This window comes from Rhagoletis pomonella, unplaced genomic scaffold, assembly GCF_013731165.1.
Source record: "Rhagoletis pomonella isolate Grant_MI unplaced genomic scaffold, Rhpom_1.0 Rhpom_scaffold_00010, whole genome shotgun sequence".
In the NCBI taxonomy this organism is placed as follows: domain Eukaryota; kingdom Metazoa; phylum Arthropoda; class Insecta; order Diptera; family Tephritidae; genus Rhagoletis; species Rhagoletis pomonella.
The window spans coordinates 35,316,522-35,343,141 of record NW_023458564.1 but is presented as its reverse complement, the minus strand read 5'-3'; the positions used below and the strand labels follow the sequence as shown (position 1 = coordinate 35,343,141).

Sequence of the window (26,620 nt, the reverse complement as noted above, 5' to 3'; positions counted from 1 at the left end):
TTTTGTTGTCAATTATTTATCGATTTTTTGATCGATTACTTATAGATTTTGTTATCGTTTTTTTTATCGATTATTTATCGCATTTGTTATCGGCATTTTTATCGATTTTCTTATCGATTTTTGCTATCGATTTTGTTATCGATATTGTTATCGATTATTTATCGATTTTGTTATCAATTATTTATAGATTTTGTTATCAATTATTTATCGATTTTGTAATCGATTATTTATAGATTTTGTTATGGACTTTGTTATCGATTATTTATCGGTTTTGTTATCGATATTTTTATCGATTTTGTTATCGGTATTTTTATAGATTTTCTAATCGATTTTTGATCACGATTTTGTTATCGATTATTTATCAAATTGGCTATAGATATTTTTATAAATTTTCTAATAGATTTTGCTATCAATACTATTATAGATTTTGCTATCGCAATTGTTATCGAATTTGTCATCGATGTGGTTATCGATATTTGTATCGGTTTTGTTAACGATATTTTGTTGGATGTTACTCTCGATTTTGCTATCGATAGAGTATAAAGATAAAAATGAAGATAAAGGAAAACAGAATAACATACAAATGTAGTTAGAACGAACAGGGTAGAGGTAGGGATCTAGATAGAAAAAAGACAAAAAATAAATATAATCTTAAGCGAAGGCAGATGTATGTAGTACGTACATATGTATATAGGTTATGAGATAAACTAGATATGTAACGTAAGTTTAACTTCTCCAGTGTGGCCCAGACGCACTTACCTTTTATGTTTTACCTTCTAACACCTTCTCTAATAAAAGCCAATATCAAATTGTTTTATTGAATGGGAGGCATATCATTAGTCTACTACAAAAAAAAAAAAAACTTTTATTAAAACATAATTGAAATTTTTGATTGTTTGCTAACCTGAACCCGTATCGATTTAGTATTAAAGTTTTAACTCTGTACAACTCCGTGTAATAGTCAGAACTAAAAATATAAGCAGTATTGCAGCCACACTTTGTTTTCGATTCCATAAGTGGTATCGCATTTCACTGTTATTATTGTTTTTATTGGTACAAATGTTACGGTTACCATGTTTCAATTTTGGACCTTTTGGTTTAAATGTTACCGGCCAAACCCGATCTTAGGAAAAACTAGTTTTGCCTAGGCTAAACTAGAACAGGGGCGACAGTATTTTGGCGCAGAACACCTTTCCGCGTAGGCGGCCTTCGGCCACACTTCAACAAATAACCCTCATCAGTCCAATTCCAGGTACGCAGTCTACAATATTGTTGCGTTCAACGTGTTTCCGCATTGGACGGATATATTAGATCTAGGTAGAACTAGTTTAGCCTAGGAAAAACTAGTTTGTCCTAAGATCGCGTTTGGCCGGCAACATATACAAGGTATTGCATATTGCGTATACACGATGATGTGCTATGCATATTTAGGTATTTCCAGGATCCAGTTAAAATTTTTAAAAATATCGTGTTAAAACTCATTAATTTTTGAGTATTTATTTTATGTTTTATTTGTTACAAATAAAAAATTACAAAAATGCTACAACGTAAATCATCTTCTTCGCTTACATACAAACGTTCATATAAATAGTTTTTTTACAAGAATGGTGGACAACATTTTAGATCGAACGTAGTGTGTATTATGTGTTAATTAACTTGCAACTAAGTAAATATTTGAATCGATAATTATCATATGCACATAAAGGTTTGCAACAGTATTGGATACTTAAAGCTTGCACACAATTTATATTGTACAACAACCAATAAAACAAATTACATTAAAAACAATACAGACTTATAAGCTAATTTGATGGACAGTAGCGTTTTATAGTAGTTTCAGTTAAAAAATATGTATGTGTTAAAAGCATTGGCGATTAAATGAAAGACAGGCAGTTTGGAAAACAGAAGGAGGACATGAAGAGTCTATGATGGTTAGCGTATCTAAACTTAACGCCATCCCTTTAATGACGCTGGGAGAGTTGTACTGTGCTATGAAATGCTGGCTACGTGCATTTCGTTCTTTCAGTAGTGGCCACCATAATGACCTCCATGGTGTCCACCGTAGTTTCCTTCGTAGTGGCCATTGTAACCGGCGCCGCCGCCATAGTGACCACTGTATTGCGGCACATATTCATACTGAGCACCGTGACCGTAATCATCGTAATCGTAATGGATGGGTGCAGGGACGTATGGTTTGGGAACTGAAAGTAAACAAAAGAAGTAAAATTATTTGTAGTAAGTTTGAGAAAATGTTTGATGTTTGCTACTCCTAGTTTGGATATGCATTTATAAATCATGATTCAATAATTAAAGGTTTGCTCACTAGTGACATGCGAGTTTTGAAACTCCCTTAACTCCCTGACAAAAGAGGGATCGAGAAAACTGTTTTCTGAGCAAGTCTTTTATTATTGAATCATGTATGTACATGTGTTTTATTTATATTTATCCTATAAAACTTTGGACTTATTTTATAAAGAAAAAAGTTGCAACCCTTTATGAGCTCAAAAAAAGAGTTAGAACAGAGCATATTTCCCTTCACAGTAGGGCATTCCAATACGAGTCCGAGTTAGTAGCCATATTAGAGTCTGAAATATGACACTTTTCTGAGTTTTAAAAACAAAGAATCTTTATAATTCTGATTACTAATAAACTACTCTATGAACTTTGTTACTTTTGTTCAACTCAGAATTTATGACACCAAAAGAGTCCGAAATGAGTCAGTTTAGTTGACTTGTCCCATAATCGTATTTATAACGAAAGAAATAGTACTCATTTTAGACTCATAAATTCTAAGCACTCAGAAATTGTTTAAAGGGTATGTACATTAGGGTAGTCCAAAAGTGCATGTGAAAAAGTAAAGTCGGAATTTTTATGCTCTCACCCCCTAGGATTGTTCTATATCAAACAAAAATATGTCCTCAAGCTCAATAAAAATTGTTGAATATAATTGTTATAAGGCAATAAAATAACAAAAAAAAATATCTTAAGGACGAGCACACCTAAAAGTTAAACAGTCTTATAATAGAAATATTAACAAAAACCAACAAAACCAACAACCACATGATCAAGTGAATTGCAGCGGAATAGCTGCGCTTGATTGTAGTTGGCTTAACCAGTGAAATAGTGGAAATAAGCAGCAAGAATTAACAAGGCGAACTTAGCACAGTGCGTAGCAGAGATGAGGAAATGTGGTGATTTCCGAAATAGCTATCACTTCTACCATTTTTTCAAATTATTGTTGCTTTTCCACAATAAGTTTTCATTAAAAAACGGCCTCAAGCTCAATAAAAATTGTTGAATATTTTGAAATAAAAAAATATTTAGAGGTTGCTCAAAGCGCCCAAAGTTTTTCATGTATTTTATATGGGGGAAAAACCACTTTTCACAGAAATGGTATAGGATAGTTAAAAATCCATATTTCTTACCCGAAAACTCTGTTTATCTGCAGAAGACTCCCAGTAATAATACCCAATTGTTTATTTAACCATTTTCTCATTGCAACTATAATTTTTAGGTCCGCCAAAAACCCCGAAAAATGCAATGGGGCGACCAAAAATCGTTAGTATTAAAAAACGGTTAAATAAACAATTGGGTATTATTATTGAAAGTCTCCTGAAGATATTTCATTTCTACGACAAAAAAGTTATTTTTCCCATATAAAAATACATGGAAAAGTTTAAGCGCTTTGAGCGACCTCTAAATATTTTTTGATTTCAAAATACAGAAATAGGGGTATACTTTTTTCGATATAGAGATATAGAACAATCTTAGGGGGTGAGAGCATTACAATTCCGTCTTTTCTGTTTTTGGACAACCCTAATGCACATACATAATTACATACATAATTACTAAGTTCAAGTAATTTGTTCATCAACTTTAAACTTTTTGCTGTTTGATGGGCAAATAAATGTGCTATTGAAATGTGCAAATATCGATATTTTTGTTACTTCAAGTTTTACATACATTTCTATGCACACATATACTTTGTGCGAATTTGTCCCACTTTTTTTTAGCTCAGTTTAGTTACACTCGATTTGGCCTATTATTAGTTGAAATTTATTTGCCTATTTTTTGAAATTGCATGTATTTTTTGCTGCCGTAAATGTGCATTACTTTACAAATTTATGGATGATCCGTTTGTCAATTGCTTACATTGCGCAGTCAAAACATCAGTTGCTTCACAAAAACAACAATAATATGTTCGTTCAAACTAAAGCAATGTCATCAATATTAAAAGAAACTCGAAGATAAACAACTTACATGGTAGCTTTCAGTTACCGTAAACAGTTAGTGTGGTAAGAAGCATTTTATTGGTTGTTTTGCTTTTAATATTTTTCTCGTGCGTTTGCAGAGAAAGAGGCAAGTTTTTATTTCTATCAAATTTGACTATAATGGAGATTTTTTTAGCTTCACCGTATGTTGCTACTCACTTTTTGGATTTAGTTAAGTACAGAATAATAGCCATATATGTATGCAGGATGATCCTGATAACGTGTACACTGAGGGAAATAATGCATAGTAAAAATGAATACTTTATATTTGATTATCGTTTAAAAATGTTCGTATTTAAAAATAATATTTTCATACAAAATTTATTACGCACGTATTTGACTGTTCACATCTGAGTATGTATATGTAAGTATACATACGCACCCCAAGCATGCAGAGCGGCGCTCTGAGAGCGGTGGTAACACACACCTACATACATAGTACAAATCGCGTGCTGTGGTGTTGATGGATATTCAACATTTGAAAGCAAATTTATATGGCTGGGTGTAGCTGAGTGCGCAAAGATGCTTGCCACAAGTTGTTGATATCCGGAGATGGTCGGGTTCGAATTCCACTACAGGCAAAATGCAAATAAATTTTTTTTTTAGTTTTTGTCTTGATTATTCACTTCACGGATGCTTTTTCAGTACGAACGCGGTCATTTTAATATGCGCGTAATTGAATTGAATATTTACCAATATACAGTACTTTCGTTGACGTTTATAGTAAGATCAATTACGTTTTTACTTGATTTTAATATTTTTTTCCCTCAGTGTAGTTTTGAAATTAAGCCTTTCCAAAACCATTTCATTGATATCCGTATTGTAGTAGTTCATTTAATTTAATTGCATTTAATTATTTATCAGGTGGCAACGTAGAGGATTTCGATGTCAATCTATAAGGTGCATCTTTATTTATATAGTGCATATGTATAAGGTTTAATCGAATTTAATTATTCGAGCTATTCAACTATTTTGGAAAGTGATCTTTCTTTGATTTATTTTACCTAATCAATAAATGGATTTAAGTTTTAAAACAGGGCGCATCCCTCCCAAAAATTATAATTTTTAATTGAGTTTCCTAAGCCCTTTTTTATTTGTCACCCGTATGGCGATATCTGATTAATCCTATTAATTTAATTTAATGAAATTTAAATTAAGTTTTTAATAGGTGTAAACTGGCTTTGAACCTAGCTATTAACCTTGTTTCTTTTTACTAACGGACCACGATAGCATAGAGTCTATCGGTTTCAAACTTTAAGCAGGGCTACAAACACCGGGATCTATTTACTGTCCGTGGTTTTTCATCATCTTTATCTTATCGTCGTAGGGGACTCGCTTTTTATAATAAGTGTCAATTATATATATATTTTCCATCAGTTAACAAACTTTACGGTGTAGTTAGAAATCCTTTAAAATCATTTCAATATTTTACGTAGAAATATTTGCACCATGAAATTGGAGCCGCCATTACATATGTATGTATATATGTACATTAAGGTGGCCCTACATCGCACACGAACAGCTCAATGGATGTGTTTAATTTTTTTGTGCATTCTATTCGATATTTTCTGTAGGCTTGTGATACAAAATTTAAAAAAATAGGGTTGCCAGATATTTGGAAATTTAAAGGTCAATAAAATATTTAAGTTTCTTCATCAATACTAAAAGCGTTTGAAGAATCTAAAAATATTTTTGAACGGGGTTACCACTTTTCGATAAAAATAGAACAATGTTTATTAAAAATGTAAGCCTATTTGATACCACAATATGGGTATCATACGAAAGGTGTTTGTACACATAGGCTTTGAACTAACATGTTTTTAAATAGGGTTGCCAACAATCTGTTAACTAAGATGAGGTAATTATGAAAGTTAAGTGAAATGCTGCAATATGCATTTTGCACATTCGGTAGTTTGGCATGGTGCTAACTCTATCTAGAAATAAGTAGGGGTTAAAGCTTTATTTTAATACGTTTTGTTTGAAACTTATAGTTTACTTAAACGCATGTAGCATGATTTAAAATTTTTTTATTATAGATAAATGGCAACCCTATCCAAAAATATATGTGAATTAGAGTATGTATTTTCAAAAACCTTTGCTAGGAGTGTATAAACCTTCCATTTTATACCCATAATATGGTATTAAATAAGCTTAAATTTTTAATAACCGTTGTTTTATTTTTTAGAAAGGTGACAACCCCGTATAAATATTTTATACGGTAGGTATTTTTGGGTGACCCTAATGTACATACATGTACAATGCATATACATTTAATACATTCTTACTATAAAAAATTTAGCTGCTTTTATATATTTAGGTTTGTATTAAGAAATTTTACAAAGCAGCTTTTTAGTGCAGTATTTTATAATACAACAAATAGTGTACTCATTTGTAAATCGAAAGACTTAAGCGACGAACTTTTCAATACAAATATGTAACTGCATCTGTTAGGCTAATACGCAAGCAAACATTCAACGCCAACATTATACGATTTAGTGAATGAGACTATTCCTACAGTCATAGCTACTTATTGCTATGCATGTGCAAGCTTATTTACAACAATAATAAAAAATGTACTATTAATTACATGCTTTCATGATGTGTTGGCCTACATAAGAGTTCATAAGCATATGCATGCAAAATATAAAAATTCCCATGCTACGGGGTGTAAAACCAGAAAATGGACCCAAAATTTCGTAGCGTATGGGGGAGTAAGTTTCAAAGATTGTAAAATGTAGCAGCAAATGACAACAATACTACAATAATGTTGAGCAAAAGTTACACAGCACCAACAAGAAATACAATAGCAAAAATGAAAATATGCCCTCATTTTGAATACAACACATCTGCTACAAAGAAAAGCAGCCATGTGTGCGGCGACAAGGCAACTTGAGATGAAATGTGGAAAACAATACTCCCATTTTTTAATCTGGGATTTCATGAATGACATCGCTGGCGTCACAATTGATTTATTTTGTGAATTTATTTCCCTATACATACTGAATAGTTACTGTAGTTGCAATTTGGCGTTTCTTAATTAAATATATGTATGTATGTAGGTGTAAAGTAATTGTTTACCGTCTTTTTATTTGATGGTAATGACAGGGTAATGTTATGAAAATGGTATGCAAATTGTGTTGAAAGGATACAGCGAGCAATTGGGCGATAATAATATTGTGAATTTGTTTTATGTTATTGCGTGTTATATAAAATATGGCATCATAATAACCTATGAAGCCACTTTTTATTGAGAAATTTTAATTTAAATACTCTGCGGCACGCAAATTAACTACGAAATCGGCTAAAATGTGAATGAATGGATGAAGTTTTTGGCAAAGAAAGCGTCAGTTATTTTTGTACTAAAAATCTCTAAGCCATCTTACCAAATTACGTATGCATTTCACTGCGAAATAGTATTCAGAAGATAGGTTTTTTAGTTGTTTTAATAGGTGGACCTCTAGTCTTAGTGAAAAATTCAATTTTTATACATATCGCTCACTGTCTTCAAAAGTGACACAACTCAAAATTTGGCATTTTTGAAATTATGCACTAAAAATGAGCTTTTATTTACCTTTCAGCAAAAGCTGGAGCCAATTTTTGTTATAATTTATTGAAAAATCCTAAAGTAAAGTCCCTTATGATTAGCATGTGCTAAGAAATAGTTTTTCGTATTTTCGTCGGACGGGTATTTTTGAGTTGTGCCGCTTATGAAGATGGTGTGCGATATGTAAGTACATACACTTGTTATCATATTTAGTTATAACCGCTCCACATATTGATAAGGTTTAAAAATTTATCTTTTTTTAGTTAATTTTGGTTAATTTTTATAAAAATTTGGTTTATTCTTTAACAAATACCGAATAAATCCAAGTTTAAAGCTATGTGCAACATTTGAAAAAAATCAACAAACTCTCGTAAAAACTTCTAGATTTTAATTAGATTTCTTAGAAAGATTTTGGGTATGCAGATTTGTAGCCCTTTCAATTTTAGTGTAATGAAGTAATGAAGTACCTAGGATTTAGCATTGATTATTGGCAATTTATTTTGTTGACAGTGTCAGTCATTTTCTTCTACACGCAAAAATTGTACGCCATAAATCGGAAACTAAAGGAGATATCAAAAATGGATAGAGCCATTTAAAAGATCTTGTTTAGTTTATTATAATGCATTTTTAACACAGTTTGGCCCAATGTTCACCAACGACACTTACTTATCCGGGCGATGATATGTATTAAAGTTTTTGTTGGATTTTGTAAGCGAAAAAAAAACTTGATTTTTGAAAAATCTGCAGCGGAGCTACCTTTTAATATATTAAGCGGAAAATTTCCTGATACATATGTATGTATTTGTTGGGAAGAAAATAACCGCCCATTATTGCTCCATTTTATTCATTTGTAAACAAGTGAAAGTACTATTTCATATTTTTCTCCTTTTAGAGATTCTTTGGGGTTTACCAATGAATTCCTCGCAAGTTTTTTGAGGTTTGTCGGCGAGTTTGGAAACATTAAAATCTAAATTTACAAAAAACATTTTGATTTTTATTCCAAAATGTATACTCAGTGTTGTCTCTGTTTATAGCATACACGTAAATAAATGTTAGTACAGGTGAAGTGATTTAAAAATTTACTTGTAATCGCCTTTACTTTCATTCAGAAGAAACGCAATAAAAAAAATAGAAATGAAAAACCAAATTTAAAGTTAAATATCTCAGCATATCACTTTACTACAAATATCTTTACACATATCGTAAGTATTATGTAAATTTTAAAGCCAAAGAATAAATGTGCCAGATGTCTTTTATTGTTCTGCCACTTGGTATATGGGTTGTGTGAAAAGATTTTGTTTGTGTACAAAAAAAAAATATATATATTTTCGTTTCTCATAGCTCTGCAGCAACTTAGGTTGGCACAATTTTTTATGTTCTTTATTTCGTAGTTACGCGTCCATTATTTAGTACCTTTGCGAATTGCTACTTGTTGCTAATTATAGATGGTTTCTGTTTTATTTTTATGCTAATATGGGAACTAAAATGTTACGAGTTGATGGAAACAAAAAGATTATGTAGTATGAAGTAATAAGGGTATATGGCTGATACGTAGATAAGTAAATATGTTTATATATATGTATGCACACCTGACTGCTAAGTCAACGGACAGTGTAGTAGGCGAATAGCGCGTTGTGTAGTAATTTGCTAACTGGCAGCTTCAGTATGCACTTTTTACTTTACTGACCGTACCGACAATGCACTCGGCAATATCTAAGAATATTTCCATCAATGAAATCACTTTGCAAAGAAAACCAGAAAATATAATTTTCTTCAGCGGATTGAAAGAGGTGAGTAAAATCGGTATTGAATGAAAATTTAAATTGAATTTTAATAAAAAGTTAAAGCAACTTGGCTGAAAGATTTGAGAAGAGAGAATGCATTGAGGCGTATAAATGTAATTACATTAGCGATTACATTAACTTTTCATACAGACTCATACATTAGTTTGGGTAGAGCGAATTTAAATAATTTGCTTTGACTTGAGTAAATAAGGATTACTGAAATTATTTTACGATTTAAGGAAATTAGAGTATTTCCCGTAAGAACTATATAGAAGTAAATAGTGCAGTGCTACGAAAAAAGTGACTTAATGGGGCGTATTCTTGTTATCGGAAACGAAAATCATCAAATGAAATTTTTCTATCATTTTCTATAAAAAAATTTAATATTTTTGATTCGTACGAAAGCAAGAATACGTTTCAATATTTATTTTAGGGGATGCCGTAAGCTACAAACTACTAACTAACAAAACTGCAACTAACTTTAGGATCGACTTTATTTCGACTATTAATATTCCCTATGAACAGAACCACCTTTGTTTTTGTTAAAGTGGCTGTTAACAATACCTTCGTAAAAGAACCGTTTTTTCTGAATTTTGACCCTGCTTGACATATCCAGCGGCACTTGGATATATTTGAACACAAAAGACACAAGGTAGTGATAATAAATTTGTAAATTATTATTTTTTTTTTCACGAGCTACGACATAAAGCCTATAAGAACATTATACTTGAAGTTCATCCCCTAAAATCAATTTATCAAAATTTTTCTCTAACGAAATAAATCTACTGGCAAAATTGTACTGCCTTAAGAGCTGTCTGCAGCTCTCAAGAAAAAGGAAAAAATCATATGCTTAAAATGACGCGGAACTAATGAAAAAGAAATTTTATTCTATTAAGTTTCTTAAATCAGTGTGCAGCTTGCAAGAAAAAAAAGATACTCGTATAATTGCAATGGCAAGTAATTTTTAAGCAAAAAATATTTCGCGAATTTTATAACCTCCCCCATTTTTTGAAGTCGGTTAAAAAGTATTTATTGAAAACTGTAGACAGCCCCTTATATAAGTGACTTCCATGTTTGAGAACAAAGGGCTCAGGCAAAAGCACAGCTTACCTCTAATTATTTTGAAGTTAAATGTCTTTATTCCCAATAACCACCAAACCACCTGCGTTTGACTTGAAGATATTTTAAGGTCGACTATATTCTATTGGAAACTATATAGCCTAGCGGTGGCTCAAAAGTAAAGTGTAAGTAAAGTTTTCTGCTATAAAAAAATATTTGGCGCTTCCACTAAATATTTTGCCGAGCTTCGTCAGGGATTTTTGGAGTGTGCCCTAATATTAGAGGGACCAATTGTTTTAAGCCGCCTTCGCATGGTAGATGATTTTTCATAAGAAGCCTTTCACGGCTAAGGTTTAATGCCCTCTTTTTCGCCCAAAAACAAAAAACGAGTCGAACGAAAAGTGCCTCACTCTATTCAAAAAGAAAACCAGCTAAGATAGTTATGTGCGACATTAAATAAAATTTATTTTTAGATTTCGAAATAGGAAAGAAAGAAATTTCATAACGTTTTTTTCGAATTGTCTAACTTTAGTATATAACCCCATGATTTTAAAAACTCGATTTTCGTAATTTTTTGCTTTGCCACTATTAAAAGCAAAATTTGCCCGTTATTTCTTGAACAGAAAAAACCGCTTACTTTTCCTGATTTTTCTGGTTTTTCTCGAGGCAGATTTACAGTAACTTCTCGTAACTTTTTCCGGTTCTTTCGGGATTTTTGTTGACTTATTTTTCAAGAATTTTAAACATTTTGGGATACTTGGTGACTTATTTTTGGACTTTTCCAAACCTCTTCGGGACCGTTCGGAATTTTTTGAAAACTTTTAATTTTAAAAGTATATACAACCAAATTGTGATTAAGAACTCAATGCGGCTCTCTTTTATAATACGATAATATCAAAAAATATAAACAAACGATTCAAAATGCAAAAAAAAAATTATTTCAATTTGACATTATAGTATTTGTATTATGAAAGCACTGTCAAATTCAATCATATTTTGTTAAATGCACTTTGCATGCAACTATGTATGTTTATCTTATGTAGCTTTGGTTTTTATGAATGCTGAAAAATATCGAGCTCTCATCCCGAAAACAACTTAAGCGAAATTTTTTTCAGAACTTTCTTTTTGATGTGAGATAGATGCATTTAAGATGGTTTAAAATTTTATTCGTTAAAAAAGAATGTCGTCCACTTTATTTTCGCGGTAAGGCCTCGCCATAAAACTAAAATTTGCGGAAGACCTACTCTGCGATGGAACAGGTTGAGAAACGATTGTCGTACTTTATTGAACTTGGCCTGAGTTTTCTAGCCAAATACAGCGCCAATCAAGAAGAAGTAGAACCATCAATATTGGGGAAAAATCCGTTAAAATCGAAGTTCTTTCCAGTGGCAAAACAATATTATTAGTCGGCTGAGATCTGCGGTGACCAAAAAGACCTACAGGCATTTCGTTGCAAAGATATAAAATATTTTCCTAGTATAGATATTAAAATATTTTATAAAAATATGTAGGTACAGTATAAGTATTTTGTACGAAAAATGAAAATTCAAAAAAAAAATAAATAAAAAAATGTACTTATATGTGCTTTATCAATTTGGCGAAACCTGGATCCCATGCGAATTTATTGATTTGAAGTCAAGTTTGAAACTTCACTGGCCAGGAGAAAAAAATTATTTGCTTTCTGATTCTTGAAAGTTATAAATATATGTACATATTTATTTGCATTAACAACAAAATCAGCAGTTTATTTGTTAAATTGAAGGTCATATTCTGGCAGTTAACTTTTACCTTGCTCGGAAAACAAATAGCTGCTGCATGTGAATTAACTTTTCGCTGTGAAAAAGGCCTAACTACAATCTATTTCAAAAGGTATAAGTAAACTTTCTTTTGAAAATATTGGTGTAAGTATTTAAGGCAAAGTATATTTAAATTGTTATTTTTAAAAAGTTCAAAGCAAAACATCTTAGAAAAATTAAAATTGGACGTGGAAAGACTCAGATGAAATCAGTTGTAAGTAATAAAAAGAAAACAAAATATTGCCTTTTTGATCAAGGAAACAAACTAAATTGAATTTTTTTAAGGCTAAGACACAACCATTTTTCTCGTTCTTCTGTTGCTTGAGTCAGAATACTGAACGACAGTAAAATTAATTATTGCGCACATCCGGTGTCTAGTTCAATGAGAATAGTCAATGAAGCAAATGCAAAGGTACCAATAATTGAATTCAAATGTACATATATGTGTCTGTATGTACACTTATTTTTTTATGAATGCAATTCGCTTCGAACAATGCACTTCAAAAAGCAATATAGAATATTCTGATGCTAAACCGCAGACATAAATATCATGCCATAATATGGATTAAATCTTTGCATATTGCACCTGACTGACTGACTAATTATTATAATTGCTTTAGTAAGTAGTATTCTATGCAATTATGAATGCATTGTGGGAAACTGTGTGAGTAATGCAAAAATCTAACTCATTAAATAAGATGTCGGAGGTAAAAGTATGCATCTATTTAATTAGATTTTACATTTTACAATGGACGTATGTACATAGATGCTGCTGTATTTATGCCTAATCATTGGATTTTCTATACTATACTTGTATGTATGTATCCGTATGTAAGTCTATATACGAATATGTACGAGTAAGTATATTTCATTTTATGTGATTTACTTTGTTGTAGGTGTTTGCTCAGTGCATTTGTACTCATTCCAAATTAGTAATAATAATTATGAGCATCGTAATCATCATCATAGTCTGCATAACCATCGTCTGGGCGAAATTTGAGCACTTGATTATTGTTGATGTGGGCGTGGCCGCGCAATAACTTCACCATGCGATATGTGTCAATGCCTGTGCAGGGAAAATGATGAGAGCGATGATGTTGTCGTTATAATGCTATGTTATTGTTGTCATTGTTACTATGATATACAATACATAAGTTTTGCAAACAACAGAACGCAACCACAACTCTAAGATGCGAATTTGTTTGAGAAGAGTTAGTGCAAGAGAGGAAGAAGAAAGCCAACGTATTGTGACTTGCTTTGAAATTTTGTATACAATACTGGAAAATTAGAGGTACATATGTACATACATATATATTCAGTGAATTGATGAAATGCATTGCTACATATAAGGAAATGCGAAAGAGCAATTAATTTAAATGCAATAGGGAGAGTGTCAAATTCGCGGTTGCCAATGGTTCAGAAAGTCAACAAGAAAAAATATACAGGGGCCATATAGAGGAGCTATATCTATTTTTGGGATGCAAAAAATGTAAAAAAGGTATTGCTTTGCAAAAAGTTTCATGTGTATTTTAAACAAATATATGTATATGTAAGTATGGACACTTACCGTACGGCGCTGGTGCGGGCCCTATGGGCGCAGGCGCTACATGTTTCACCACTGGAGCCGGTTCGTAATGTGGTGCGGGAACGAGCGCTTGCGCATGTACTGTGGGCCCAGATTTAGTTACCACTGCGTTGAAACCATTTATCGAATCGGCAGTGTAGTCCACAGTACGAATAGAGCCATCGGGTTCGACGAGCGAATATTGACCTATGGAAAAAGAGGATTTTGAACAAAAAAGTGTTAGATTAGGACTTTAAACTTTCTAAACTATTCACAAAAAAAAAACATGTTGAAAAATAATATCGCAAAATCGTGATATTCAAATGCTAACGTTCATACCTTTTACAACGTCGCCATCGCGTGTTTCATGTTGTGACTTTACATCGCCAGTTGTGTGATCGGCTACACCATAGTTGAAGGCGTATTTGGGATGGTTCTATTAAGAAGAAGAAGAATTTTGCGTTATGAAATATTTATTCTTATACCTTGGGCTATTCAAAGTTTTGATTATAACAAAATTTTTGCTTCTTTATTTTAAACCCAAAACGTCTTAGTTTGGCCTAAGATTAAACAAAAAAATTGATTCAATTTGTACACTAAGGTGCTTCCTTAAACTCAAAAAAAAAAAACTCATAGATCTTGAAAATCTGGAAACTTTTTCTACAATGTCAAAATTTTAATGAAATTAGCTGCGCATTTTTTCTGTTTCAAATCCAAAACGTTTAACAACTAAAAAAAGTTATACAACTTTTATTTATACTAAGTAGCTTCCTTAAACTAAAAAAGTCTTGAAAATCTGAAAACAGTTTTTAAACTATAAAAATTTGAATGAAATCAGCTGCGAATTCTTTCAGTTATTTTTAATAAATGCCTTGGTAAAGGACGAAAAAAGTAGATAACAGGTTTGTTGAATAAATAAAAAAAAAAATTTCAATTTCTATAATCAAAAAATTATATAAAAATATTTTATGCCGAATTTCAATACTTGAATACATTCTATTTAAAGATTTACTGAACGAATTTTAATTTACTTGTTAAATTGGCTTCAGAGATTTTTATTAGTGTCAAAAGGATATTTTCATATTCATACAAATTTTGATATATTATAAACCAAAGGAAGGCTGATTTTTAATTAATTTTTCTCAGCTCTGTACTGGCACGATTTAACTTCTTAACCTCAGTTGGATATATAAATTCAATTAAGGCATATATTATTTATTACTATATTTTTTTTTTTAATTGTATGTCCTTGTCATATACGCTATGCCACTGCGTACACTCAACATTATTTCATAAATTTAGGCCCACTTATAGCCACACAACACTCACATAATAATCCAGTGCATATCCTGGTCGGGCTAATGCTGAGCTCGCGCATAACACAATCGTTAACACAATTATACACTTCAGGCTTGCCATCTCGATTATATTTCGTAAATTTTTTCAATGCAGATTCACACCAAAATTGCACTTTTATGTTGTAAGGATAGCCTTTTGTGAATTTTTTAAGAGCTTCTAAAAATAAAAGGAACGTTTTTTTTTAAATAAAATTTGCATTTACACAGTATGTAAATATCTATATATTTATAATTTTGTATGAATTATTTTTATTTAAATTTAGAAAATATTCGCACTTTTAGTATTTCGACGGCACCACTGATTTGCACACTGCTGAGTTGCCCGGAATACTGTGCCGATTCTAAGATCAAGTTTCCATTAAATACGCCAAACAAACGCACGACGGCAAAGAAAATGCGCCAAGTCGCAGCAGAAAGCCGTCAGCCCCAGCATAGCGCCGCCGACAACGAAGAGTTGTGCGCAGCCGCAAGCTACAGTTTTGGCGCTGCTCTCGGCGACGATTGCTGACTTTGACGTCGTTTCAATTTCTTATGGGCAACTTACGCGTGCGTTCTATTGTCTGCTGTGCCGGTATTGCCGCTGGCCGAGGTAGTAGTGCCAAGCGGCTTGCTTAGCTTACGCACCGCTGGCGCTGACCGTTTGTCAAGCGCTCAAGCGTGGCCATACGCTCTCAGTTTGTACGCAATTCTGCAGACGCTCAACAGCAATATTAGCATATGGTATTATTCACCTCGGTGGTGTGGTGAATTATGCGGAGACTGTTTTTCTTGCAGTTAAGCTTCTGCTCTGGCTGCTTTTGCAATTTTGACATTGTTGTTGTGGCAACATTTATTGCGATATGCTGGCGGAAAGGAGTAAGGGAAGCGGTGGACATATGAGATCTATAAGACGTTGCTACATTGTTTATGAGCATGGTGATATTTCATCGCTGCCACTGCGTCGCTGCTGGCGCCGGCGCTGCTCTACATATATGCAACATTTTTAATGGCTTTATTTGTATGACAACATCGGCTGGGTCATCGCGCACATGTTCCCTAAGCCTGCTTGAGCGCGAACTTAATGCTGAGGTTACCTATAAAATACATATAAGTGCAAACATATGTACAAAAGTAAGTATGTAAATACCTTAGTTATTTCTGTTGACATTGGAAAAGGTGGCACCATTTCATCGCCAGCGGCTGGTAATTGATTAATGTTAATTAAGCATTTAGCAGCAGATTTTTGTTTGGCATTGATGAGTAGAGAATTTCCAACACAAGTTAAACAGAGACATTACTTATTTGGACATACATACATATGTAAGTAAATAAATTCATATGCAAATAATCTATTCAAATTTTGAAGTTGGAGGATGACTTTGCAGGTCGTAAGCAACTAAACTTGTATTCTGATTTTGAAAAGGATAATAACTATTTTACACATTTGCTAAAAGAGAGTTACAATAAAAAATAAAACAAAAATTTAGTTAAGTATGATGAAATTACCACCACCCGTTGCCTATTTTTTTGATTTTTTTTTTGGATTATGACACTTTTGCAGCAAATGTGCTATATCCCGGATAACACAAACTCTAAATGTGAGGAACTATTGGTCTTAATAAAGAACATATCGTCATTAGCCACGGATAAAGACGCGCTAATGTTTTGATCGCGAAAAGGGACGCGTGAAAAGAATATGACGTAAAAAGACGCGTACAAAAACTTCGGCGAAGAAAGAGGCGTGAACACAGATTTATATCTGTCCAAGGATTGTCGCTTCAGCATTCTTCCCCAAAATCTCTCTGGGGAATTTACATACTGTTACACCCGCAAACAGTGTCGACCGCGAAACTAAGTTACGCGTCTTTATCCGCCGTCAATTACGTTAAGAATCTTTCTTCTTTTCTTTTCTCTCTTGAAGTTTTTTTATCATCTTTTTTCGCGGTCAACTTTTGAGCTCGCGTCTAGTGACGATATATTCTAAAAGAGTTTTATATGGCTCTGCATGTAGGCATATTTTTATAATTCTCTTCTTTTATACTGTTTTCTCTTCCATTTCATGATGAGTGCAGGTGCACTACAAATTTATGCTTTTAGATCTCTATATGTTATCTTCATTCAGAGCGATTAGTCAATAGCTTTTTGTTGAGCCATTAGTCAACAAAAAGCAAATTTATATAGTTCCATAAATTTGAATTTTTTGAGAAATTGCGCATTTTCGTTCGATGTAGGATTTGTCTTCATTAAGATAATTAATGCTCTTCAGTGATGCGGGTTCGATCCCTGCTGAAGGCTAGAAAAAGAAATCTGCTGAGAAGATGTGGTAATCTTCGATATCGCAGCTATAGCTTCTACGGCTTGGACTTTGTTGACAGTCTTCCTCAAAAGCAAAATCGTGGAGCAAAGCTCAATAACACTATTATAAAAAAAAAAATTATGTTTGAACTTACACCATTATAAATTTTTCTGTGTAGACTAATTGTCCTTCCTCTTTGCGAAGTTGGATTCCTCTTCAAAAAGATCGTGAACACTTTTTATGCAGAGGGACTACACTATTTAAAGCTCTTCAGCTAGACTATTTTTAGATACGAAAATTTATGATTTGAGCATTTCGTGTGACCTTTCTCTATTCAAGGAGGAAATACTTTATTCAATGCTCTTCACGTAGAAATTTTGGCATTTGGACATTTAGCATTTGAGTATTTTGTATGATTTTCCTCTGTTCAAAGTGGAAATAATCTATGCAACGCTCTTCACTTAGACTATTTTGGATTTTAGAATACAAATTGATTTTATAAGTGCCTTTGTATAGACTTTTGGCTGTGACGCTATATTGTTTTCATTGTGATTCATTATATTGAATGTCACATTTTCACAAATCGTTTATGATTTAGGTGTTTAAATGAGTTTTTTTTTCAAAAATACGATTTTTTAATAAAGTAAAAAGTATTTTGCATTCATGTAAATTTTGGCTGGGTAGCGGTCCCGAATTTACTGTAACATTCGTTGCGTTCATAAAATTATGTTCAGGAGAAATGCCGAAAAAGTTAGACAAAATATTTAGATTATTATTTACTTGGTCACTTCATTACATAAAAGTTTTATAAACTCATGTTGTGAACTACTATAAGATCCTTATAAAACTACCAACAAACAATTTGTAAACTAATAAAAGAGCAACATTTTGCACTAAATATGAAGCCCTTCTGGGTCCCTTTTGGTCTTATAAGGGTTTTATTGACTATTTATAGAGCAAAATGGTATAGCTTGATTTTTAGTTTTGCTCAAGTAAACCATTATAAAACCCTTATAAAACTTTGTGTGTCAAAATCACCTATAGCACGCCCAAATATGATATAGTACTTTTTTTTAGTGTTTTGTTTGTACCTTACTGTTGTTTGTGAAGGAAGGCATTTTTAGAAAAATTACGATTTTTAGCTCTGTTAAATGCAAATATACTCTTGATATGCCATCTCGGCGGTTAATTACTTTTAATTAAGTTTGAGTGGAAATATTGATAACGCCTCTCCTTTTATGAATGAAGCTAATTTTAAAGTCTTTAAAGAAATTGTAATTTTATGTTATATATACATATTTATATGTATCTAGGTATTTAATATGTATATGCATATGTAGATTAGAGTTAGTAATTTTTTTTTTGAAAATTCATAAACGCTGCCTCAAATTATTGTTATTTGTGATAAAAAAGAGAAACGTATTTTGAAAAAAAAAGTTTTGTTAAAGTTCGCGGTGGTCGGTTTTTAATAAAAACGCCGATGTTCTTAATTTTTTTGTTTATTTTCGTGACATGTTAAAATGCTAATACTAATACTGCTATTATTGGAGAACATTCCCTTAACTACGACAGTTAGAATGAGCCTAACTAGTTCCCGAAAATATGCTTTCGAAAAGAGGCTACTAAAATTAAAACATTGATACCAAACTATTTACGCATTGTCATTGGTTGGAACTTTTTACCACGGAGTTTCTGGGGTTGGTAATTAGGAATCCGAAGTTAGTTTTTCAAAATTCAAAATGGTGGATCCAAAATGGCGATAAATTTTTTTTTAAATTTTTTATTATTGGATTTGTTCGAAACTCGGCACTCGGGATCGCTGGTTAAGAATCTGAAGTAAATTTGTAAAATTTAAAATGGCGGATAATTTTTAAGAATCTGACATCAAATTTCAACCCCAGAAACCCACTGGCAACGAGATTAAACCCTTGACAATGCTTAAAACGTTCAGAAGAATTTGATCGCCATATTGGATCTGCAATTTTGAGTCAAAAAATTATAGTTTGACTTCAGGTTCGTAATCAGCGACCATAAAAACTCCCAAGTGCTGGGTTTCGAACAAATCCAATCACTTGTTTTTTTAATTAATCGCCATTTTGGATCCGCGTAAATCGTTCAGTATCGACGTTTTAATTTTAGTAGTCTCTTTGCGAAAGCACATTTTCGGGCACTAGGCCGATTCTAACTATCTAGGAAAGGTATGTTATTAAGGGAATATTTCCCAATAATACCTGGGTAATTACATTCAAAAACAACTAATTTCGCAGCACTTTAACATGTCACGAAAATAAAAAAAAAACTTAGAACATGAGCGTTTTTATAAAAAACCGCCCAGCGCGCCCTCTTAAAAAATATTTTATTTAACAAAAAAATACGTTTCTTTTTTTCACTAATAACAATATTTTGATGTAGCTTTTATGAATTTCAAACAAAGAGTATTTTTTTAACCACTCTAGTGTATGTATTTCTTTTTACTTAACTGCTCAAGCACACCGTCTTCAGACAGTTTAATCGCATTGTAACAGGTGACAAAACTTGGACAACCAATTATGAACCAACAAGTAATTTCAATCAGCTCTGTGGATCCTCGAAAGTGGGAAAAAAACTAAAAAAAAACACTTAAAAATGAACTTTTATTCGGAAATTTTAATTCCACTGGTTTACATCAAAAATGTTATATAGATGCCACTATCCGATTCCTATGTAGAATTTCTCGGTGAAATCAAAAATCGAGTTATTTTTTTTTTGGGTACGTTTTCGAGATATTTTTAATTTACCGTTATTCAGCTTAAAGCCAAAATTGGTTCCTTTTAATCACGTATATCTTACGAATCAATTTGATTTCTCTCATTGAGAAATTCACTATATGTTCTACAACTAAGTGATACATAACAATCGATTTTTTGTTTTCACTGAGAATCAAATTTGAAAATAAATTTTTATTTATAATTTTTATGCAAAAGAAGGTTTTGGAGAGCAAAAGTTTACTACGACTTATACAAATGACTTTTATAAGTATGATTTAAAAATAAATGTCACTGACTGATTTATATTGATGACTTTTATAAATAAATATCTTCAATAACTCTTATCTAAGACACATAAATTGAATATCAAAAATTACAGCTATTTGCAGACTGTTTAGATAAAAATCAAAAATAATTGTTATTTTGGATTTGTGAGTTAAAAATCAGAAAAAACTGTTAATAATTGAATAAATAAAAGTCAAAAAAATTATTAAAGAGCGCTATTTTTAATAAAAGTTGTAACTGTTACGGCCCTGATCTTACATAAGTACACATTCTTTCATAATTTAAGGGTATTTATCAGTTAACAAATTTTAAGCCATTTGTTTACTTCCAGTGATTCTCGCTTCCTCACACTTCAGAGAAAAAATGTGTGCTCTCCTTCCCCGCCAATTGACCTTGAAGGCATTTCTGCAATAAAGAAACCAAGTAGCGACAGTCAATGAAAAAGTAGCCTTCTGACATGTGGTTACACTGGGCCAGTAGTTTATCAAACCCCAAGGGGGCATCAATTTTCAACCACTCTGGAAGATTAACTGTGGGACGTGTTCACTCACAACAATAACAACAACGCCAAAGTCAAGGTCGACGCGTGAATGAAAATTTTACTTTTTAATTAAAATTCATGCTCTTTGTATGGGAACAAAAGACTTAAACAGCGAACTTCACTTGCGTTCGCTATAGCATGTGCTCGTAAAAGTGTTTATATGTATGTGCCTATGCCCGCTCTACTTTAATTCCTTAACGCGTATCTAATAAGATTAATTAAATGTCGAAGTTTACTTTCTAATTCACTGCTAATCAATTCGATTATGACGCAATGTAAACAATCACCCAATTCAATTACTTGTACAGTGAGTTACTCGTATTTCTAAGCTAATTGTGCGTTCAAATTGTGTGATTAATTTGAATTCTGGCAGACTTGCAGCGACTTAATGGAAAGTGGAAATGTAAAGTAATTTACTAGCCTTTGTATGAGTGCATGTTTGTTTGCAAGCGATAAACATATTAGTAAATAATTGATTTCACTTAGCAATAAACTGCAACAAAAATAGAAAGCAATACATTTTTTAAATTCATTTAAAATATCATACGAGACTCTATTAACGAGCATCAATTTAGTTCTAGTTTGTAAGTAGTAATGAGTTTTGCGGTTCTATTTAACTTAAATTGCACTCGTAACTTTGGTTTCAGTAGAAGATATTTATTAGGCTGGGTCGATTTTGTATGGGGGAAAATAAAAGTCATTTGACCGCATTGTAATAGTAATATTATGATGTTTTAGGCCTAAGCCAATTGTTATTGGCCAAGAAAGATTAATTTAAAACTTATCTTTAGCCCGCGCAATTAAATCAAAGTGTATGAATTTCGAAAATGAAGTTTTGGCTTGTAATATCTATGGAATGAGTTATTGTTATAGAAAGGATGATATATCAAATTAAGGGCTATTAAATTTAGTTCCTCACGTTCATATATCATTTTTCAATAAGTCTACAAGTTTTTAAGATATCAAGATAAAACTTACAAAAACTATAATTTTCCCTTATGAATATTAAATTCTTCATTACCTCAGCAACCAAGTGAAAAATACAAACAAGTGAGACGAGATTTATTTTAAACGGTTTAATGTTTTCGGATGTTTATGTAATTCTAGAGGGACCATAGACTTAGTCACGCCGATTTGGTCAGTTTTCAAGATCGTGGTGAATGAATGTATTGTCAAAGATTAGGAATCGTTTGACAAGTTATTAGTAGTTTCAAACATATAAGAATTAACATACATTAGCATACTACAATTAGGGTGAGAACCGCCCATTTTAAGTCCATTTTTGCAGTCTTGAAAACTGGTGCGGAATGGTTTCATTAGTAGGGGACGTGCAATAAGTTTTTAGATATACATAAATATTTTAGTTAATTCCATTATGTGAAAAAGTCCTGGGAAATCCTTTTGAGGACTCTCCAATTGGACGATATTGCTTTGCATTCAGCTTGAACGAAAAACGTCACTCGCTGGCACAGTTTTCTGTAATCCGATTCTTTTATTTAAAGGTTATTTATACAATTGAAGATATTTTTTTTTAGAAAAAAACTGGAGAGCCATTTAAGTTTTTCGATATAACTTTGGTAAATGTTACTCGATCGGTACGTAATAATTAACAAATTGAAGGCGAGACTTACTGTTACTGATTTATGAGAATAATGTGATAAAAATCGTTCAGATTATAAACCAGTTATTTTAATATAAAAAAAAGGTTAACAAAATTTTTTTTGTCATTTTGCTATATTTGCAATTTTTAAATTGTATGCATAAACATAAGTAAACTAATTAGTGTTTCGAGAAGTTGTGCCTGTTCAGTGTTTCCATACTCATTTGCATACACAAAAGTTTTCCACGATGATGGAAAGTAATGGCTATTCTATTAGGGCTACCGAAATTGATCCTAAATTTGCAAAAATTCGCAAACTATAGCTAATATTAAAAAAAGATTAGAATATTTGGAACCTTGAAAATAGTTAAGTTTCAGATTAACGATAAGCTAAAGTGCTACGAGAAATGATATTTGACTTTATCTTTTGCGTTAACGGATTCATTATCTAATAATATGCACCAACCCTTTTTACTGAACCCAGAATTTTTAACAAGAATTGGTCTTATTCGACTAGTGTGCTGTGGGTCTCTTGGCGGTCGATGCGCGGGCTCTCACAATTAAAATAAAATACTAATATTTTGCAGGCTTGTTGTTGACTTCATAATACAATATATTTTCACTATTACCAAGGGATTTGAGAAAAATTTGATTTTCGACCCGCCCTAATATTTATATCTTCAGTCATACACGTATGTACTTACATATGTGTACGTAAAAGTTTGTGTGTGCACTAGTTGGAATTCTTGTGGCTTTGCTTGCCAAGTTCGTATTTAATTTAATATAGGGTTTACATATTATAGGTCTTCACGGGCGCTCCTGTGCGGTTGATGATTTGCCTCCCACGGTGAGGGTTCAAGGTTTTGGTATCATGATACACCATTTGCGATAGTTTCTATGCCACCGATTGGTGGTGTGGCCTGGTGTGGTGTTGTTGTCAATGTCACCAGTAGTTCTCAATTATCCAAACTAACTAGATATTTGAAATGGTGTGAAGAACGTTGTAGCAAATTAAGCTACAGCAGAAATTGTGCAGTCTTATATACATACTAAAAATAGGTATAGATTTAATTTAGAAATCAGTGAAGTCAAATTAGTGGGATGTATTTTGGATACCAAATAAAGCGGGAAAAAAATTGTGAAGAATTCACACTTAGTGGGGTTCACCGATCTTAACCTTCCTTCATAGGGAAAATCTCGAGCTTGTAGTACCGATTATCTTGAGAATGAGAATACACCATCCGCTGAACCAGGCGATATTATAGACATACCGTTCGTCATCTCTCACCCCGTGAATAAAATTATCGTTTTTTGTAACAACTTAAAGGAATCGTGATAGATATAGTCAAATGTTTACGACAATGCTCAGAATGCAAAAGGAAATCTATTATGCCGTGGCTGTATGTCCGTCCATACGTCAATCTGTCCGCCAGTGTACACGACAACTCGAGTAAAAATTTAGATATCTTAACTAAACTAGGTACGTGTACTTATTTCGGGCGTAGGACGGATGGTAAAAATAGGCAAAATCGGACAATAACCACGCCTACCTCCCATATAACGGTAGTTTGCAGAAATACGAAAGCTGCGAGACTTTAGTAACTACGGCAGCTTGTTTACTCAAAATAAATCTTTACAATGTTCGTTAGGCGGAAAATATATAAGAATATTATAAATTTTTGAATAATGGGCGCTGCCCCGAATACTTATGACTACATGTGTATATCTCAGTAATCGCTACAACAATATCTCCCAAACTTGTGACAGTTGTTGGTCCTGGCAAAATATACTAAATAAACGGCTAAGCAAATTTAAAAATCGGAAAGTAATCACGTTTTAATCCCATACAATGGTAATTTAGAGAAATACAAAATCTTCAATAATTCCCATCGGTAATTCGTGCTGATTTTGGCGGGACAGTACCGATTTGAAGGAAATTGTCCCGCTGAATATTTTTTAAAAGTCGGGAAGTATAAGTGTCTGGAGTTTTTATATATTTATACCGATTAAATCCCGATTTTCAGTATTTTCTTTATGAAGATAATTAGAGTCTCCCTGTACTCTGATCCAAAAACAATTTTCCATTGATCTTTGATTATGTTTTATTCCGTCAAACTGTTACTGTCGTTACATTGCAGTCTATTACCCTTGTCTGAATTTTTTTTTAAGGTTTTTACAATTATTAATTAAGTTTTAAGTTTTTTTTTCATGAAACGATTTCAACTTGAATTTAGAGAAATTATAAAAAATAAGACTAATTTCAATTCTAACAAAGAGGATGTATTTAAGTCAAAATTTCAAACGTTGTACAAAAATTAGCTAAACTAGACAAAATTTCAACAAAATGTTGAGCTTTTTACTAAGATTTCTTAGGAGTATCCTGAGTATTCAGTTTTCCATTCAATTCAAAGTGCAAATTTTAAGTAGCTAGGACTTACCGTTGGTTTTTGCAAAACTCTTTTTGTGGAAGGTGTTGCTCCTTTCCTCCATATAAAAAAATTGTCGAACATACTTTGCGAACATATGTGCGAACAAAAAATTTCCAAAAGTCAACGGTAAGTCCAAGCTACTTCAAACTTGCTCTTTGAATTGAATGGGCTACAAAACTCAATATAAAAACAATTCGAAAAAATCTGATTAAAATGTTAAGCATTTTGGTCAACATTTGTGAAAATTCGTCGAATTTTTATAAATGTTCTACAAAGTTTTCAAATTTTCATTTACATGGTTGTTTGAAGTGAAACTTCTTTAGCGGCAGTTGGTTGGTTGGGAGTAAAGTGACAAATTCAACGGAAATGGTGCAATGGAAATTGCACATGGAAATGGTGCAACGGAAATGGTTGGTACTGAAACAAGTGCTTCTTGAGTGTATGCACATGGTATTAATTTAACAAAAATTTGCTAATAAAAGGTTAAATAATAACACATAGAAAAAGACCAATACAAGAATAGAAGTAAAGGTGAGTACGTACATAGATAAAGAAAAGGATGAAGACAAAGGTAAAAATAAAAACAAAAAAAAAAATGCGTAAAGATAAAGGCAAAAATGAAGACCAAGGTAAATTTTAACACTTTACTTATATAAGGGAAAAGGTTAAGGGGAATATGTAGATGAATAAAACGATAAACATAAAGTAAAAACAAAGATGAGTATAAAGAAAAAGATGAGGAAGTGGATACCGATAAATCTATAGATGAAGATAGAGGAGGAAAGATTAAAACAAAGGTAAATATAGAGAAAAGGATACAGATAGAGACATGGAGATTCAATATAAAAACTAACTTGGGATTTTAGAGATTTTCGGGATTCTCGGGAGGTATCTTTTTATCGATTTTGCTATCGAAATTTTGATAGATTTTGCTATCGATATCTTCGGAACTTATCGATATAATAATCGATTTTGTTATCGATATTTTTGACAGTTTTGTTATCAATATTTTTTATCATATTGTTATTGGTTTTGTTATCGAATTTGTTGTCGATGTTTTTATCGATTTTGTTATCGATATTATTATCGATATTGTTATCGACATTTTTATAGATTTTATAATCGATTTTGTTATTGGTTATCTATAGATTTTGTCATCGATAGATTTATCGATTTTTTATCGAAATTTTTATCGAATTTTTCATAGATTTTGTCATCGATATTTTTATCGGTTTAGTTATCGATATTTTGTTGGATGTTACCATCGATTTTGTTATCGATAGAGTATAAAGATAAAAATGAGGATAAAGGCAAACAGAATAACGTTAATATATGTAATTAGAACGAACAGGGGCAAAGGTAGGGAT

The 26,620-nt window shown here is 32.1% G+C and overlaps 1 protein-coding gene across 1 annotated transcript; it reads right to left on the bottom strand.

Moving 5' to 3' along the window:
- Positions 1–1,546: 1,546 nt before the first annotated feature.
- Positions 1,547–15,729, bottom strand: LOC118746455 (larval cuticle protein A2B). The gene is made up of 5 exons (XM_036480305.1): positions 15,653–15,729; positions 15,348–15,533; positions 14,358–14,454; positions 14,022–14,225; positions 1,547–2,201 (listed from the first exon to the last, which is right to left on the bottom strand). The coding sequence occupies exons 2-5, from the start codon at positions 15,435–15,437 to the stop codon at positions 2,023–2,025; spliced, it is 570 nt and encodes a 189-aa protein (XP_036336198.1). The 5' UTR covers positions 15,438–15,533; positions 15,653–15,729; the 3' UTR covers positions 1,547–2,022.
- Between the last annotated feature and the right edge of the window lie 10,891 nt (positions 15,730–26,620).